This window comes from Hydra vulgaris, chromosome 11 (genome assembly GCF_038396675.1).
Source record: "Hydra vulgaris chromosome 11, alternate assembly HydraT2T_AEP".
In the NCBI taxonomy this organism is placed as follows: domain Eukaryota; kingdom Metazoa; phylum Cnidaria; class Hydrozoa; order Anthoathecata; family Hydridae; genus Hydra; species Hydra vulgaris.
Window position 1 is genome coordinate 8,994,582 of NC_088930.1, and position 17,919 is coordinate 9,012,500.

The 17,919-nt window shown below is 27.4% G+C and overlaps 1 protein-coding gene across 2 annotated transcripts in view; it reads left to right on the plus strand.

The window, feature by feature from the left end:
- LOC101239513 (CDK5 regulatory subunit-associated protein 3) overlaps positions 1-17,919 on the plus strand; it is a 71,082-nt gene that overhangs the window by 7,909 nt on the left and 45,254 nt on the right. The window contains exon 2 of one of the 2 annotated variants that reach the window (XM_065810018.1): positions 11,613-11,744. In XM_065810018.1, the coding sequence (XP_065666090.1) occupies positions 11,613-11,744 (132 nt within the window). Of the gene's footprint in view, positions 1-11,612; positions 11,758-17,919 lie in introns of both variants that reach the window. The other variant, XM_065810019.1, reaches the window with a different exon arrangement.

Here is a 17,919-nt window from a genome sequence, read left to right on the forward strand (position 1 = left end):
AAAGCTGTTAACCTATACCTTGACTACTTCGTGGGACGTAGAGTTATTAAATGCCTTTTTTTGAACATTATTGAAGCTACACTCTTCCAGTGTACGTTTGCTCCTGTTTTTTTTTCTGTTTTTTTTCTTTTTCTCCTGCCATTTTTTTCTACAGCCTTTTTTCTGCCTTGGGACCCTGAATTATGCTTTCAGAAACTGGACATGGCATTTTTACTCTAAGATGTGTTACTTATTTTTAAATAAAATAAAATTTTTTTTTATTTGTTTCAAAATCGAAATGAATTTTTTATATAGAATTCAATTCTTAAAGGAATTAAAGAGAAAAATAATTAAATGCAATTTCATAATATCAAATTAATTGGAATAAATGTATTGAGAAAGAATATTTGAAAATTGTCGGAATGAGAGTAACTTAACTCATTTATGTAACATAACATTTATAATATTTTAAAACAAGCCTTTTGTTCGGCTAAGTGTTATATATTTCTACTACATAACTACATTGTTTATTATAACTACATTTAAATTGGAGCCATTGCAATCAGTCCTTCCACACAGAAGAAATAGAAATTGTGAAATTTCCATTTAACTTAACCTAAATTTCAATTTCATTTCATGTTATAAAATTCTAAAAATCTTATAAAATATCTTTCAGAAAAAAAAAAAAATCTTCTATCTTTTTTAAAAATTTTTTGCTTAAAGTTATGCAAATAATCTTCCTTTTTTTTTGCCGTTTGATAATTTCCCTGTTTGAAAGTTTGCTGATTGATAAATTTACAATAAATACATACTACATATATAAATTTAGGCTGGAGTAAGAAAAAGACAAACTGTCCGAGCCCCATTTATATATTGTTTACATATTACAAAATCACCGAGGCCTGTTTACATATTGTCTGTGTTTATATAAAAGCAAATATATACATAATCCGTTTTAAAATAAATATAAATTTTGCAAAATGCTAAAAATGTCTTAAAAACAATGTGAAACTATTGTATGTTTCTACTGCTTTAAAATAAAAGTAATATAAACATTAATTTTATTGAGAGTTGCATGTGCCCCCTTTGTCCGTGTGCCTAGGTAAAATGTTCCCAGTGGCCTCCCTCCTCCTCTGGGCGACCCTGCTCATCGGTGGTTGTCTGTTTTAAATTGCACTCGTTCTATACTTGAGATAATGCCCTCTTTCACCTTAATTTATTTTTCTTTTTTATCAAAAGAGGACATAAAGATGAAAGTGACAAAATTTGAAAGAGGCTATCGAATGAACGTAAAAAACTAATAGAAAAAATAAAATGTAAAATGCAGCAGAAAAAGCCAACAAAACAAGTTGCAGAAAAAAAGCTAGAATTTTTACAAGTTTTTTTTCCAACATAATAAAACATTACTTTATATTAATTGTAAGTTCTTCCTATTATCAAATCATTTATTTTAACTTATGAAAAAAAAAGCCATTACATTTTTGACTAGCAGTTGAACTGATAAAAACAACTTTAACTTGTTTTATTAAGCCAAAGATGATAAAAAGTATAACAGAAACAAAGTTGAAATTTTTAAACCTAAAAAATAAAAAAATGTGTTGCCATTTGAATTACATACCTTAAAAGTATATACTGTGAAAGTAATGCTGAAAAATATTTGTCAAGAATAATTATTCAAGTTCCTGACTTCAAATCATTGTTTTTTAAGACCTTTTTAAAAGCTTACCTTAAATCATCAGTTTTATTACTTAATAAATTTCCTTTTAACAACCCTTTATTAAAATGCCTCTCTGTGATCGACCCAATGTCTCAAGGTCACGAAATTACAGAGAGAATGCTAAAAAAACTCCCAACTTTCTTTCCCACTGTAGATATAAATAAAGTAGTATTTAATCGAGAAGTTATGCAGCTTCAGATGAATATAGCGTTTGCAGCCATATTTGCTGATGGAAAGCCTGTACATCTTGACTATTGGTGGGTAGAAGTTTTTAAGTGTAAAAAATATTTAGAGCTTAATAAAATTATCAAGGCATTCCTAAGTATATTCAGTAGTTCTCATGTTCAAGTATATTCAGTAGTTCTTATTCAAGTATATTCAGTAGTTCTCAAGTATATTCAGTAGTTCTCATGTAAGCATATTCAGTAGTTCTCATGTGAGCAATGATTCAGCATTATGAACATGATTATTAACAAAAAACAAACTGTCTTGAACACCATAGTTAACAAAAAGACAAACCCTCTTTCATGTTTTGCAACAGAAGGTTTACAGTAAAACTGAGATATTATATTTGATTTTAGAGAATTTTAGAGAAACATTCAGTTATTCAGTAGTTTTTAGCTATTTATTTATCCCTTTACCAACATTCCAGAATTTACCCACATACCTAGATTTTTTATAAAAATAATTTTCCGGGATTTTCATTTAAAAAAATTTCCATTAAAAAAACTCATCTATGATTTTTAAGTAAAATAATGATATTCCTTATTTTATTTAAAAAAACAAACTTCATGAAATTTCATGAAAATCAAGTCAGGTACATACATTGTCCTTCTTATTGTGTGTTGCCGCAAGGGAGTGCCACTATATCGACTGAGGTTTGGCATGGGGCAGCAATCTTTTCTTTCATTATTCTTTGTTTTTTTCTGAAAATGGGTATAAATCAATGTAGCAAAATTATGATAACAATTTGCTACATTATTATGTAGGGTAGATTAGGGTATTATGAGCACCTTGGTAATATGAGCATACTTAAAGATTTCTTAGATGTAAGCAGTGAAGTTGAAGTTGCTTTGTATTTTTCGAATCTACTTTAAATGGTGATAATTTTTGGTGATGATTTGAATTGTTATTGTTCAAAGGTTTGAGTTAATAAAATTGGAAAAATAAGGAACTAATTTTTTATTTTTTTTCGCAGTAAACATAGTAGCATTGTTTCAACAAAAGTGGCTTAAAATTTGATCTTTTAGTGATAAGTCTTGTTAATAATAAATCATTATATTCCAAAAATTAGTTCTAATTGTCAAGTTGGCATTTTTTTACTTAATGTTATTTTTTTGAGCTAATGTAAAGTGCTCATATTACCAAGTGGTCTGGGTAATATGAGCGCTTTTGCTACTTTTTTAAAACCTCTGTGTTTTTAAAAATAAATTTCAGGTGCCCAAATATCTAAGTGGATCATGAGTAGGAATCCCTAAAAATTGTTTATTCGCAATAGTTTTGGATAAAATAGTTTATCGGAAGAAATAATTATTCACAATAGTTTTGGTTAAAAAAATTTTATCTAAAAAAAAAGTTTTTTGGAAAAAAGGTCTCTCTTTTTTATTATTTTTCAAAAATGTTGTTTCTTGAACCACCCTAATATATATATATATATATATATATATATATATATATATATATATATATATATATATATATATATATATATATATATATATATATATATATTTATATATACATATATATATATATATATATATATATATATATATATACATATATATTTACATATATATATATATATATATGCATATATATATATATGTATATATATACATATGTATATATATTTATATATACATATATATACATATATATATATATATATATATATATATATATATATATATATATTTATTTATACATACATATATATATATATATATGTATATATATACATATATATATATACATATATATATATATATATATATATATATATATATATACATATATATATATATATATATATATATATATATATATATATATATATATTATATATATATATATTTATACATACAACTCAACTTGTTTCTCCGCGCAGCGGCCTTGTTCGCCAAGGTTCGTGTTTCGGAGTTATAGAGTTGAGAGAGGGTTATAACCACAATTAAGTAGCCTCCTCATCTGTAGTGTCCTTCTGGGCCTTGGGGAGGTGAAATAACAAAAAAAAAAAAAAAAAAAATTTAGGGTGTTCGGGATAAATTTGACAGTTTCGAAAGAAAAAGGAAAATCTTCTTTGTATCTATTAAATTTAATGAGTTGACAAAAAAATTACAGGCATAGTAAATTACAATACTATGAACAAAATTCACTCAAAATAACCACCATTAGCATCGATCACTGCTTCAATCCTGCTTCGGAATTTCGAACAAGCTAATGCTACAGTCTCCCTGGGAAGGGCCTTAAAAACTGTTTTAATTTTATCCACTAACTGGGCTTTTGTATTACTGGAAGTGCGATTGGTGTCTTTTTCAACTGCGCCCTATACAAAATAATCCATGGGGTTAAGGTCTGGGGAGTTTGGAGGCCAAACATTTGGACTGGTGAAGTCGTAGAAATTTTCAGACAACCATTTTTGACTTTTCACAGAGGTATGGCAAGGGGCCGAATCCTGCTGCCATACATACAGCCTACAATTGGCTATCCTTGTTATCCAGGGCTTGACTACAGTGTTCAGCAACTCCACGTAGCCATCTGAAGTCAACCTGAGGCCCTCTTGGAAAAAATGCAGAGCCATCACATCGTCTTCAGAGGATACACATCCAAAAACCATCACAGTTTGGGGAAATTTAGTCTGCATTACACGAGGAATGTCCTTTGTACTGCATGCAAGCCACCTGTTATTCTGCGTGTTGTGTTTTTGATCCTGGCAAAAGTTTTTCTCATCGGAAAAAAACCAGATTGTTTGTGGTTCTACAGGATGTTTCACTTTGTTTAGAAGTTTCTTTGCGTTTATCAAACGTTTTTGACGGGCCTTTTCTGTGAGTAGCTGACCTTTGTGGCGCTTGTATGAGTAGTAGCGAAGGTCTTCATTGAGTGCAAGCTTCATAGTAGAGGATGCAACATTCATTTCACGTGACAAAGCCCGAATTACAATGCCAGGGTTCTTCAACACCTGTTCCTGCAGACTTGCGAGGAATTCTGCTGCACGAACGCAATCAGATTGTCTGCTAGGGATCTTTCTTCTTACTACATCCTCGTAGTCACCATTGCAAGTCTCTAGTTCATACCTGATTGTTATTACTGTGTTCAGGGAGCATTGGGCAGCAGTCATAATATCCTTATTTTGATGGCCGGCACGAATCATCATGATGCAAGTTATTCTCTTCCATGATTCAGGTGGGTTCCAGTCATCCATCCTTTCTGACATCTTGTATATGAATGGAGAAGGGTTCAAACTTTTAAATGACCTGTAGTGTGTATTAATACCTCTAATCTACATAAAAGTATAATCAATTATAAATGTGTCAAATTTATCCCGAACACCTTGTACATATATATACATATATATATATATATACATATATATATACATATATGTATATATACATATATGTATATATACATATATACATATATACATATATGTATATATACATATATGTATATATATATATATATATATATATATATATATATATATATATATATATATATATATATATATGTATATATATATATATATATATATATATATATATATATATATATATATATATATATCATGGCCTTCTTTATAGAAGGCCTCGACACCGTGCGGAATTTTATTTGACTGAAGGCCGGTTTTTAAAAACTTCTTATAAACGCAAATTTTGTTTGGATAAAGGTGTAAAATATTGATTGCTATTTTTCAGAAATATTTAAAGTCATTCTTCAAGTGAATTTAAATTAAATAATTTAGAATGTCTTTAAAATGCTGTGTTCCAAAATGAATGTTCCTCAAATTATAAGTCTTCAGGTTGTAATGTATCTGTATATAAATTCCCTCGTGAAAAATCTGAAAAAAAAAAAAAGGTTTATGAGTATCCCCCGTTTAAATTGGACCGTAACACAATTCAAAGATGAATTAGAAGAATATAAAATAATTGATAATTTAAACTTTGGAGAAATTGAAAAATACTTATCTAATGATAATGATTTGATTACATACAAGCAAAACAATTCAATTTTCATCCAATCTAAAGTATTCAATTGTGGAGTTCCACTATTTTTGCTGATAATTAATCAAAGTTTGTTGTTCGAAGCATTTCATTTTGGTTCAAAATGTACTATTAAACCTCTGTCAAATAACAAAATCATTTCTCTTTGTACAAAGTCATCTTTAAACGAAGCCCTTAGATATTTGAAAATTAAGGATAAGGATCATAAAATTCAAATAATTCTTGAGCATCTAAATGTAATGGGAGATCATTCTGTTGGTTGTGCTGTCTATTCTGCTGATATAATAACGAGAACTTTTGAATATTTTGCAACAAGTCGTTCCACCTACCATCGATTATGTTATGATTATCAGTTGCCAAGTATTCGAACTTTGACGCACATAACTTCAAAAATAAACTCTCAGGATGATTTAACTTTTTTAAGTTCTGTGAACTTAAATAAAAAAAAAAGAAATTGTGTTTTATTGATAGATGAAGTTTATGTAAAAGCAGCATTATTATATCAAAGTGGAAATGCTGTTAATTATCCAGAGTTAATTAATTTGCGGAAATGCTGTTAATTATCCAGAGAAATTAGCTACTACTGTACTTTCATTTATGGTCAAAAGTTTTTATGGTGGACCTGAATTTTTAGCAAGAGTTTTACCAGTTAGTAATCTGACTTCAGATTTCTAACTAGAACAATGCAAATTAATTGTAGACACCATAGAAACTTCTACGTGTAATGGTAAAGTAATTGCAATTATTACAGATGGAAATAAAGTTAACCAAAGCTTCTTTTCTAAATTCAAAACAGTAGAGGGAAAACCTTGGTTATGTCAAAATGGTTGTTATATTTTATATGACTATGTTCATCTTTTGAAGTGCATAAGAAACAATTGGCTAACAGAAAAACTAGGTCAGTTGCAGTTTATTCATAATGAAATAACTCACATTGCAAATTGGAGAGATTTAATTAACTTATATACACTTAAAAAAAACCAGTTAATAAAAGTTATCCAGATTGACTGAAACATCAATAAATCCTAAACCAATAGAACGACAAAAAGTAAGCACTTGTTTATTACAAATATTTAGTGAAGAGACAGTTGCAGCTCTAAAAACTCATCCTAAAATAGAACAAGAAAGTGTCAAGTGTACTATTATTTTTTTGGAGTTAATTATAGAATTTTGGAAAATAGTGATTGTTAAATGAACAGGTGCCAATGCTAGATTTAGGGATGAGTCACGTAATGTAATCAGATCTTCAGATGACATTAATTTAAAAAAGTTGCTCGCTATTGCAACAATGGCTGAAAATATGAAACCAACATCTGGTAAACGTGTTCGCTAGCTTACGAGAGATACAAGCAATGCTCTTTCACATTCTTGTCGTGGCCTAGTTGATTTATCTTGTCATCTTTTATCAAGTGGAAATGAATATGTTATTTTAGGTTGGTTTTCTAGTGATCCAATTGAAAAATGCTTTGGAAAACGAAGGCAAGGCTCTGGTGGTACTTACTTTATAACAGCTAAATCAGTTATCGAAAAAGTACATATTCAACATGCTAAGCTGGTGCTACAACTGAATATTGATGTAGAAGGAAATGATGGCCATGACTGTCTTTTATGTCTTGAAGATTTAAATGATAGAGAAATTGATATAATTTACAATTTAGCAGATCTAGAAGATACTATAAATATAGACATTTTATATGCTATTGTCTATATTGCTGGTTATGTTCAAAAGTGTTCTACTGAAGAAAATGATGAAGATACAACTACATATTATGAAAAATATGGAACTTACTTGAATACTTTAAATAGAGGAGGATTAACTATTCCATCAGATACTCTATCTCAGTGGTCCTTATTTTGCTACATATTTTTTTCTTTATTAGATAAAAGAGTTTGCCGAACATTTCTTATACGACAGTTTGCATTTATTGTACAGTTTTTCTATTGCAAAGAAACAATGCCAAACATTAGCAAACATTTTCTTAAAGAACTTTGCATTACTTCACACTCCCAAAAGTAATAAAGAAACCAAACTAAAAGAAATCAAGCTTATGTAAAAAATTTTTTTCATGTTTAGTAAAAAAAAATAATTTGGTTTTTTATTGTTGTATTTTTCTAATTACTTATTATTTCTTATATATTATATAAATAAAATTTTGATTTAAAATATTTTTATTCATTTTAATAAACAATTTTAGCTTATAAAGAAGTTGTTAATTTAACGTCAAAAAACTAATTTTATAATAATGCATCAAAAAAATGCAAGTAGAATGTTTACTAATTATATATTTAGTCTTAGCAAAGCTATACAACATTTTTCTATTTTACTAAACCGCCATATTTTTTTTAAATCGGCCTTCAGTCAAAAAAAAATCGCGCACGGTGTCGAGGCTTTCTTTAAAGAAGGCCATGATATATATATATATCAGAGCATTAGCCAGAAATAAATTTTATACCACGTTTTTGCCGTATTGGGAATTTTTATTGTTGTTGTTCTAGAAAATGTTGGAAATTTTCTAGAAAAGGTCCTAAAAAATTCAAAAAAACAATTAAAAAAAAAAAAAAAAGGATCATTGACTTTTGGGAATTTTATACCCATTGGAAATTCTGCGTTATACGCGGCACCATTGGGCTAGCTAACACCCTGTATATATATATATATATATAAATATATATATATATATATATATATATATATATATATATATAGTTCTATAGTTCTATAGATTGTTGAAATTAGGAGTACGGAAGGAAAAAAATTATTTATATGCCAACAAATACGTCACTTTTAACTTCTTTTGACTTTCGTTTAACATTTGCTTGTTGTCAGAAAGTTAAAACCGTTAAGTTAATTACAAAATATTCGTTTTTTGAAAAAACCGAAAAAGGACAACTAAATTGAACAGAATGTTTTTAAAAACATTCTGAATGTTTTTTCAATAATATAAACAATGTTTTTATTTTTATTTTTTTTAATAAAATATTTTTATTTTTTTTTACTGCAAATCATGCACAGAGTGTTGTTGCATCAACTATCTTATAGCCTGACTCGCTACAAAGTGCTGCTACATCGACTGACAAATAGCCTGACTCGCAACAGAGTGCTGCTACATTGACTGAAAAATAGTCTGACTCGCAATGGAGTGTTGCCATATCGACTATCTTATAGCCTGACTCGCAAGGGAGTGCTGCTACATTGACTGAGGGTTTGGTTGGGGCTGGCAGTCTATCAAGTAACAAAAAAAAATTTCCAGTCTTGCATTTTAATGTGTATATATATATATATATATATATATATATATATATATATATATATATATATATATATATGTATGTATATATATGTGTGTGTACATATATATATATATATATATATATATATATATATATATATATATATATATATATATATATATATAAATATATATATATATATATATATATATATATATATACAGGTCGCGTGCCTTGTTCCCGCACGTTCAAAGTGATTTATTTAGACACACTGACCATGATGGTTTGCATTTTTTAACTTTTAAAGCGTTTCAATAATTTGCGGCAAAAAGCTAAACTTATCTACTGAGAAAAAAGAAAGTAATGCTAAAAATGGAAACAAAAGATCAAATTTGAACTAAATAATCTAGAAATATTTAATAACTAAATAAAGAAAGTTAAAAGTTGAAAGTTTTTATTAAAATTTTTAGACAACTTTTCTATTCTTTTTTTTAGGGTAGTTGTTAATTTTAGCTACAGAGTTTGATACAAGTTGAGAAAAAAAACATAATTTATAAAAAGAGTTTTATAATTTTATAACAATGTTTTGATATGCAATTTTTTCCTGATTATTAATAAACGAATTTGCTATGTGCACTAGAACTACGAAAAATTTGGTTAGTTTTTTCTCTTACATTTATTCATTTTCTATATTTGATTTTTCTCAATACTTATATTATAGGAAAATCAGACAATAAATTGTTATTTATTTGTAAAATATATTATTTGATTATTAAATTTTGTAATGGTGGAAGAAATTAAATAAATGAATACCAGGGCTTCTTTTATAAATTTATTTACAATATTTGTTTTTGTCTGAAATTATTTCTGAGATTGCAGAAACACTTAAATCAGCTCAGCAAACTATTTCGGACCATATTTGAAAGATAAGATTAGTATGGAAATATTCAAGATGGGTGCCACATGAATTAAGTCAGAAAACTTGGATAATTGAGTTGTCATATGCACATCTCTACGTGCTCAGTACAGAACCGAGCCATTTCTGAACAGGTAATTGGGTTATTTACAAAAAAATTGTAAGAAAAAAAGCATATTGTGAACTGGGAAAACCTAGCCCTTCCACATCTAAACCACATTTGGCTCTGAATAAGAGAATGTGGTGTATATGGTGGGACATTTAAGGACCAATACATTATGAGCATTTAAAAATTAAACAAAAAGCTTAGTTTGGAGAAGTATTGTCAGCAACTTGATAAATTAAAAACAAAAATCCAAGAAAAAATGCAGAAGATGTTCAATGGGAAGGACATCATACTGCTGTGTGGCAAAATACTGTTGCAAAATTTTGATTGTCGCAAATTTTTAATCTTGCAAATTTTATTGTTGAAAATGTAAAAAAGGAATAGTGTCGCAATTGTTGCATTATTGATTGTCGAATAACAGAATAAGGAATAATGTCGTAAAGGAGTTTAATGAATAGTGTTGAAAACAAAAAAAAGGAATAGTGTCGCAAAAGAATTTAATGAATAGTGTCGAAAACAAAAAAAAAGGAATAGTGTCGCAAATGAATTTAATGAATTGTGTTAAAAATAATAAAAAAGAATAATGTCCTAAAGGAGTTTAATGAATAGTAACTAAAATAAAAAAATGATAATAACTATAAATCTGTATTTAGATAGCATGTCTGATGTCATACTGAAATAGCCTGCTGCCGGGGGCTTCAGTACATACATTGACTATCAAATAGCCTGACCCGTAAAGGAAAGCTGCTACATCGACTGAGGGTTTGGCATGGGGTAGCAATCTTTTCTTTTGTTATTCTTTTTTTTTTCTTTTTTTTTTTCTGTAAAAGTTGTATGCTGTAAAGATAAGCAAAACAAGTTAGTAATTGCTGAAATTAACTGTTAGTATATTCGACACTATTCTGAATTTCATTTTTTGACACTATTCTTATCACCCCATACTGCATCATGATAATGCCAGGCCGCATGCTGACTTAGCGCCCTCCGACTATCACTTGTTTTTGTCCTTACAAAATTTCTTAAATGGAAAGAAATTCGAAAACAAAGAAGATATCACACAAGCACTGGTTAAGGGTGATATCAAAAATTTGTATTTTATTTTGTTGCAAAAATGGACAGAATTTTCCGGTAGACCTAACACATACATACATACATACATACATACATACATACATACATACATACATACATACATACATACATACATACATACATATATATATATATATGTATATATATATATATGTATATATATATATATATATATATATATATATATATATATATATATATATATATATATATATATATCTATATATATATATACATCAAATAGCATTGATACAGCAAATAAAATTTTTGCAAACATGATATATATTTTGCCTTAATTGATGTGTAGTATGTTATATAGTACAGTTATAGTAATATATTTTATAGATTGGCTTATTGACAGAAGACATTGTAATTTAAAGTGGCAAGAAAATGCATCATCGATCCGGGAGAAAATTAATTTTGCTATGCAAGACATGCCACCAAACAAAGAAATAACGACCCTTCTTTCTGGCACATGTAAACACTTCATGTATTATTTTTATTTGTTTTCTCCTGGTTAATTTTCAATAGCTGTATAGTTGCAAGTTTTTCTTTTTTTAAATTAAAAAATACAAAATTTAAAAATAATAAACAACATTTAAGAATTTGAATAATTTCTAATAATTGTAAACAGTTGTAAAATCTATTTGTTAAAATTTAAGTTTGAAATAATTATTTTGAGGTTGCCGATCAACACTGATCAGCTGAAATGATAAGAATTGAAAAGTAGATGATCAAGTAATTTTCTGGACGATCAAATTTTTGCTTCACACTTTTTACGTTTGTGCTTGATAGCACTGCTTATACCGCAGAATTCTTACTTAGTTTAAAATTCCAAAACAATAAAAAAATCAATATAAAAACTTATACTGGGCCTTGTTTTAAAGTGTAACATTATAAATACAAATGAGCCTTTTAAATAGTTTTTTGTGTGAGTGTTATTTTTTGTTATTTTTTATGTTTTGTGTAAATAAGTGTTTCGTTATAAAAACACTTTAGTGAGCCTATAAAAAAAAAAGAATAATTTTTTTATTCTTAAACCGGACAGTTGTCCGGCTTAAGTGTAAGAAAAGTTTATGATAAGTTATCTTGCTTATCCTAACTTATCATAAAAATTAACAAATAAGAAATTAATTAAGTTGATCAAGTCAACTTTTGATTTGTCATTCGTTCATGCAAAGTCATTCATTCAAAACATTAAAAAAAACTTTATTTTCTAATCACCTTAAGATGTTTTTTAGCGCAATGCTAGATTGTCATTAACTTTAAGATTTTTGGTATGAGTATTTTCTCCATTTATGATTATATTTTTATATTTATATTAAAAAATATATTTGTTATATTTATAATATAAATATTTTTATTATATTTATAATATAAAATAAATTTTTTATATTCATTTGTTTAAACTAAACAACTGTTTACAGCATTGTAAACAATTGTTTGGTAAAAACCTGACAAAAACATGCAAATTAGATCTAAGTATCAAGCTCCTTCATTCAATATTTAATTGCAAAAATGTTTCTTTCTCTCGAGTTCTACGCAATAAAAAAGCTATTCAAATATTAATGATCAAACTTTTACGGTTTCGTTACCGAAAAGAAATGATAGTTTTTTTCATAATGTTTCATAAATGTTTCAAAAGTTTTTTGGTGCAATATTCCTTCTGCATGTATGATTGTGGAACTGTGTTGCAATCGATTGCATCCTTTTTCCACCACTCCATTTGGTGTGTACCCTTTAAAAATCTGAATTTGAGAAGCATATTCTTGGCATACTCTGCATTTTAGCGCAGTAACTATTCCATCAACACTCTCTATTTCAAGCCAATCGTTAGCATTATATTTCACAAGTGTATAATCTTTCCACTTATGTTTGTATTTCCACGCTGTTTGTAATTGTAACTTTCTTTTGTAAACTTTTACTTTATTCTTAGCAGGTGTTTCAGATCCTGATTTCCTTTTTTAAAAAAAATAATTTTCTGTCTCTTTTTTCTGGCCTCCATTTTATGATTATTTTTATACTTTTTATATAATTTTACTTCTAAAACTTATTTTCTAAAAATTTTAAGCAAAGACAATTTTATTTTGCTTAAAGCATTATGATGATTATGATACCAAAATTCTTTCTACCAATCATAAACTTGCATTATTTATTATTTTTCAAAATTTTACACAGAAACATTATTGTTTCTAAGTGGTGCAATGCAAATTCATTTCATTAAAAAGAATTCAATTGATTCAAAATATTTCATTAACAGGTAATAAAGTTTTTGTTTATATAAATTTTGTAATACCTTTGTTTCTCTTTTTTAAGCTTTAAATGTTTTTGTGTTGATGTTCTACTTTTGTCTTTTTCTTTGACGTTTGTTTTGGAGTGTTTTTAAATTTTTAATATAAAGCTAGACTTGCCATTGTAGCTGATCAAATTTGATTGTCCAGAATTCATTTTGGGAGATCAAAATATCATTTTTTCCTAAAGTAGACCATCATTGATTGTTGATCAGCCACTATTTCGAGTGTTACTATGTATCATCTAAAACGCGACTCTAAAAATATCGAACTCATTTGAAGTTGAATTACAAAAGAAAAAGAAGATATCTTAAATAATTTGTTACATATATATATATATATATATATATATATATATATATATATATATATATATATATATATATATATATATATATATATATATATTCTTGAATGTAGACATCATGTATGAGAGTATGTAAATTATTATTTTATAAACATCAATTAATACGAGTTTCTCTCGATACTAAATTTATTTTTATTTTTATTAAAGAAATTTTCGCTGGATTGTTGTGACCAGCGTCAGTTTTTTTTGTTGTTTTTTTTGTTGTTTTTTTTTTTTTTTTTAAAACGGCAGTTTCATTTTATGTCAATGGGATGGCTTTATCTTTTTCTGACGTAAGTGCGCCATAAATGGCGTCCAAAATTTTGTTGACACATATTGACCCTCGTCTAAATTGATACCGTTTTGTTGAGGGGCACATTGGTGGTACTGTATTTCGAGTGCCTCACAAACTTTCCAATCAAACTTTTTAGCATCAACTTTTAAAGTTCTGCAACTGTCCCAATAAATCACAATATTGATATACACCCATTTGATAAAGTTAGGACTTTGTAACAATCCCCCATGATAAAGCAATATAAAAAGTTGGATACCAAATTGGGCCAACTAAATTTAATAATGAGGATCGAACACAAAGTTACGCAATGAAAATCAAAGTCCAACTATCAAAATTAAATAAAAAAGGTCGGTTCACAAAAAGTGAATACCAGCAAATGTATCCCAGTGACTCAATACCACCTCGCATGTATGGTGTAGTAAAGGAACATAAGCCTGAACCATCTTACCCAATGCAAATTGTAGTATCTTCAATAGGCACACCAAACTACGGAATCTCAAATTACTTAGTAAAACTATTACAACCAATATTAAATGAAAACCCAACTCGATTAAAAAATTCACAACAATTCGTAGAAAAAGCAAAATCGTGGGACATATCCAGTGACGAAGTTCAGGTATCATTGGACGTTATAAACTTATACCCATCAATTCCTCTTAAAGAAGCTGCTGAAGTACTCATAAGGTTATTGGAGGTGAGCGATAATTTTAAAAAAGTGACAAAATTAAAGATAAAAGAAATAAAAACTCTGATAGAACTATGTTTATACCGACCATACTTTTTATGGAACAACGAAATACACGAGCTTGAAAAATTAGGTCCGATAGGTCTTTCATTTATGGTAGTTTTAGCTGAATCTTTTCTTCAACATCTTGAAAAAAGAGCACTTAATATAGCGCTGAAAAACAACCCACTTATTGATTTAAAGTCATTTTATAGATATGTAGATGACAGTCATGCTAGAGTCCCTAACGTTGCCCATGCTGAGCAATTTAAGACAATACTTAATCAACAGCATCCAAAAATACAATATACTATCGAATTTGAAAATGACAAAAAAACACTAAATTTTCTAGACATATCCATAATAAATAATAAAAGTGGTAAATATGAATTTAAAATACACAGAAAAAATGCAGTTACTAACATTCAAGTTAAGGCAACATCAAACCATGACCCACAAATTTTAAATGGAATATTCAAGGGCTTCGTACATAGAGCATTTAATGTATGCAGTCAAAAACATATAGAAAATGAACTGAAATTCCTTATTCAATTTCCAATTCAAGTATTTGTCGAAAATGGATACAAACAATCTAATCTCATAAAAATCATAAAAGAAATAAAACGAAAGAACAAAAAATCACTAGTGACTACTAAAAACAATGAAAACATCACCAGTACGTATCCAACAATTTTATTACCTTGGGTACCAATATTGTCTCCCAAATTACGTAAGGTGTTTAGGAAGGCAGGATATAAAACGGTCTTTAAATCAAACCTGAACCTAGAAGCAATATTAACATCAAGAAATAAATCTAAACTACAAATGAACAGCCACCCAGGAGTCTACCTTATTAAATGTCATTGAAACAAAAAGTATATAGGTGAAACAAAAATGCAAATAAAAACACGCATGCAGCAACACAAAAACAGTACAATAGGAAATAAAACAGAACGATCTGCATTAGCTACACACATGAGACATTGTTCACAACAAATTAACTGGGACAGTTGCAGAACTTTAAAAGTTGATGCTAAAAAGTTTGATTGGAAAGTTCGTGAGGCACTCGAAATACACTACCACTAATGTGCCCCTCAACAAAACGGTATCAATTTAGATGAGGGTCAATATGTGTCAACAAAATTTTGGACGCTATTTATGGCGCACTTACGTCAGAAAAAGATGAAGCCATCCCATTGACATAAAATAAAACTGCCGTTTTAAAAATAAGATACAAAAAAACAAAAAATACAAACAAAAAAAACAAACAAAAAAAACTTTAAAGCTGAAGACGCTGGTCACAACAATCCAGCAAAAATTTCTTTAATAATAATAATAATAAATTTAGTATCGAGAGAAACTCGTATTAATTGATGTTTATAAAATAATAATAATATATATATATATATATATATATATATATATATATATATATATATATATATATATATATATATATATATATATATATATATATATATATATATATATATATATATATATATATATATATATATATATATATATATAGAGGCCTTGGCGGAAAGAAATGAGTGCGAGAGCGGCAAAAAGCCCTCCTAAAATGAACATGGCAAGCTATGTGAGCTGCTCCTCTAAACAACTTCTTAGGAGAGCTTTTTGTTTTTGCGAGAGCTATCTGTTTATTTAAAAAATTGGTTTTTAATTAAAAAATTTTGGCTTTATACTTATCACAAGCCCAGGGTGTGACAAATCAATTTTTTTTTTATGAATGTTGATGTTGGTATCTTTATTTAATGACAAATGTCTAATTTAAGAGATATATGTCATATAAGGAACTTTTATTTTCATTTTTATTCTACTTATTATGTTATTAGATATATCAATGATGTCTATTGAGTTAAATTTTTTTTATCAAAACAATTTTTTACGCATTTCCAAAGTGCGTGCAAGTTAATGATAATTAATATACATTGACCTAATAATTGTAAATTGTTACCCATTGATGCTAAATAATGAATTTTTCTTAATTTAGTTTGCTAAACTTATTTAGAAATAAAAAAAAACGTACATACTTGAAGAAATTAAAATAAAAGGAGCTAAAAATAAAATATAAGTTGTTTCTTGTTTAAAACATGATATCATATTAAGTATTTGATAATAAGTTAATTAAAATATCATAATATTAGTGCTGTTAAACATACAAAACTATAATAAACATATTAATTCTATATATTCTATTAGATTGTATATATTTCAGCAAAACTTAAATATTCTTTTCAACATTTTAAAATTGTTTTTAATATGCAAATAAATATTACTTCACTTTAAGAAAAATAAGAAAGTTTAGAAAAAAAAACACATCATAGAAAAATTTATTCAAAATAAAATTTTACATGCTTTTGTTATAGCATGCAAAAACCATGCTAAAATATAATTACTATCTTTGATAGCATACTTTGTTATTTTACATAATATTTACACTATTGAAAGAAATAATCATGTTTTAGCATGGTTTCTTTTAAAGTCTTTAAAATGTGTTATAAATTTTAGTAACTAATTGTTTTTTATCATAAATATGTGTTTATTATAGTAAATAAAAACTATCAATCGCATAATTATTTGGAAAAAAATTGCTGAATTAATGCACGTGTTTTTAAAAATTTTAGGCTGACGCCAACGTCAAACATGACATTCATTTTTCTGTCTTTTTTTTAACAAAAGTTTGCACTTTTGTAGATTTGTCGCGCCATGTCAAGCATATGTTTGTTATGTTAATATTACAAAAATAAAAAAGTGTCATTTATTGCAGCATGAAAAAATTCTTTAGATGAGTGTTGTTTTTACTGCTTATAAAAAAAGTTTTATATTTTCTTATTGTAATAGAATGCAGGCATTTTAAGAATTATTAAAAATAATTACTAAAATGACTGCATTTTTTATTTTAGTTACAATGATAATTATACTTTTGAGAAAAAAAACTATACTTTTGCTAGAGTCATAAATTGCTCCCGTAA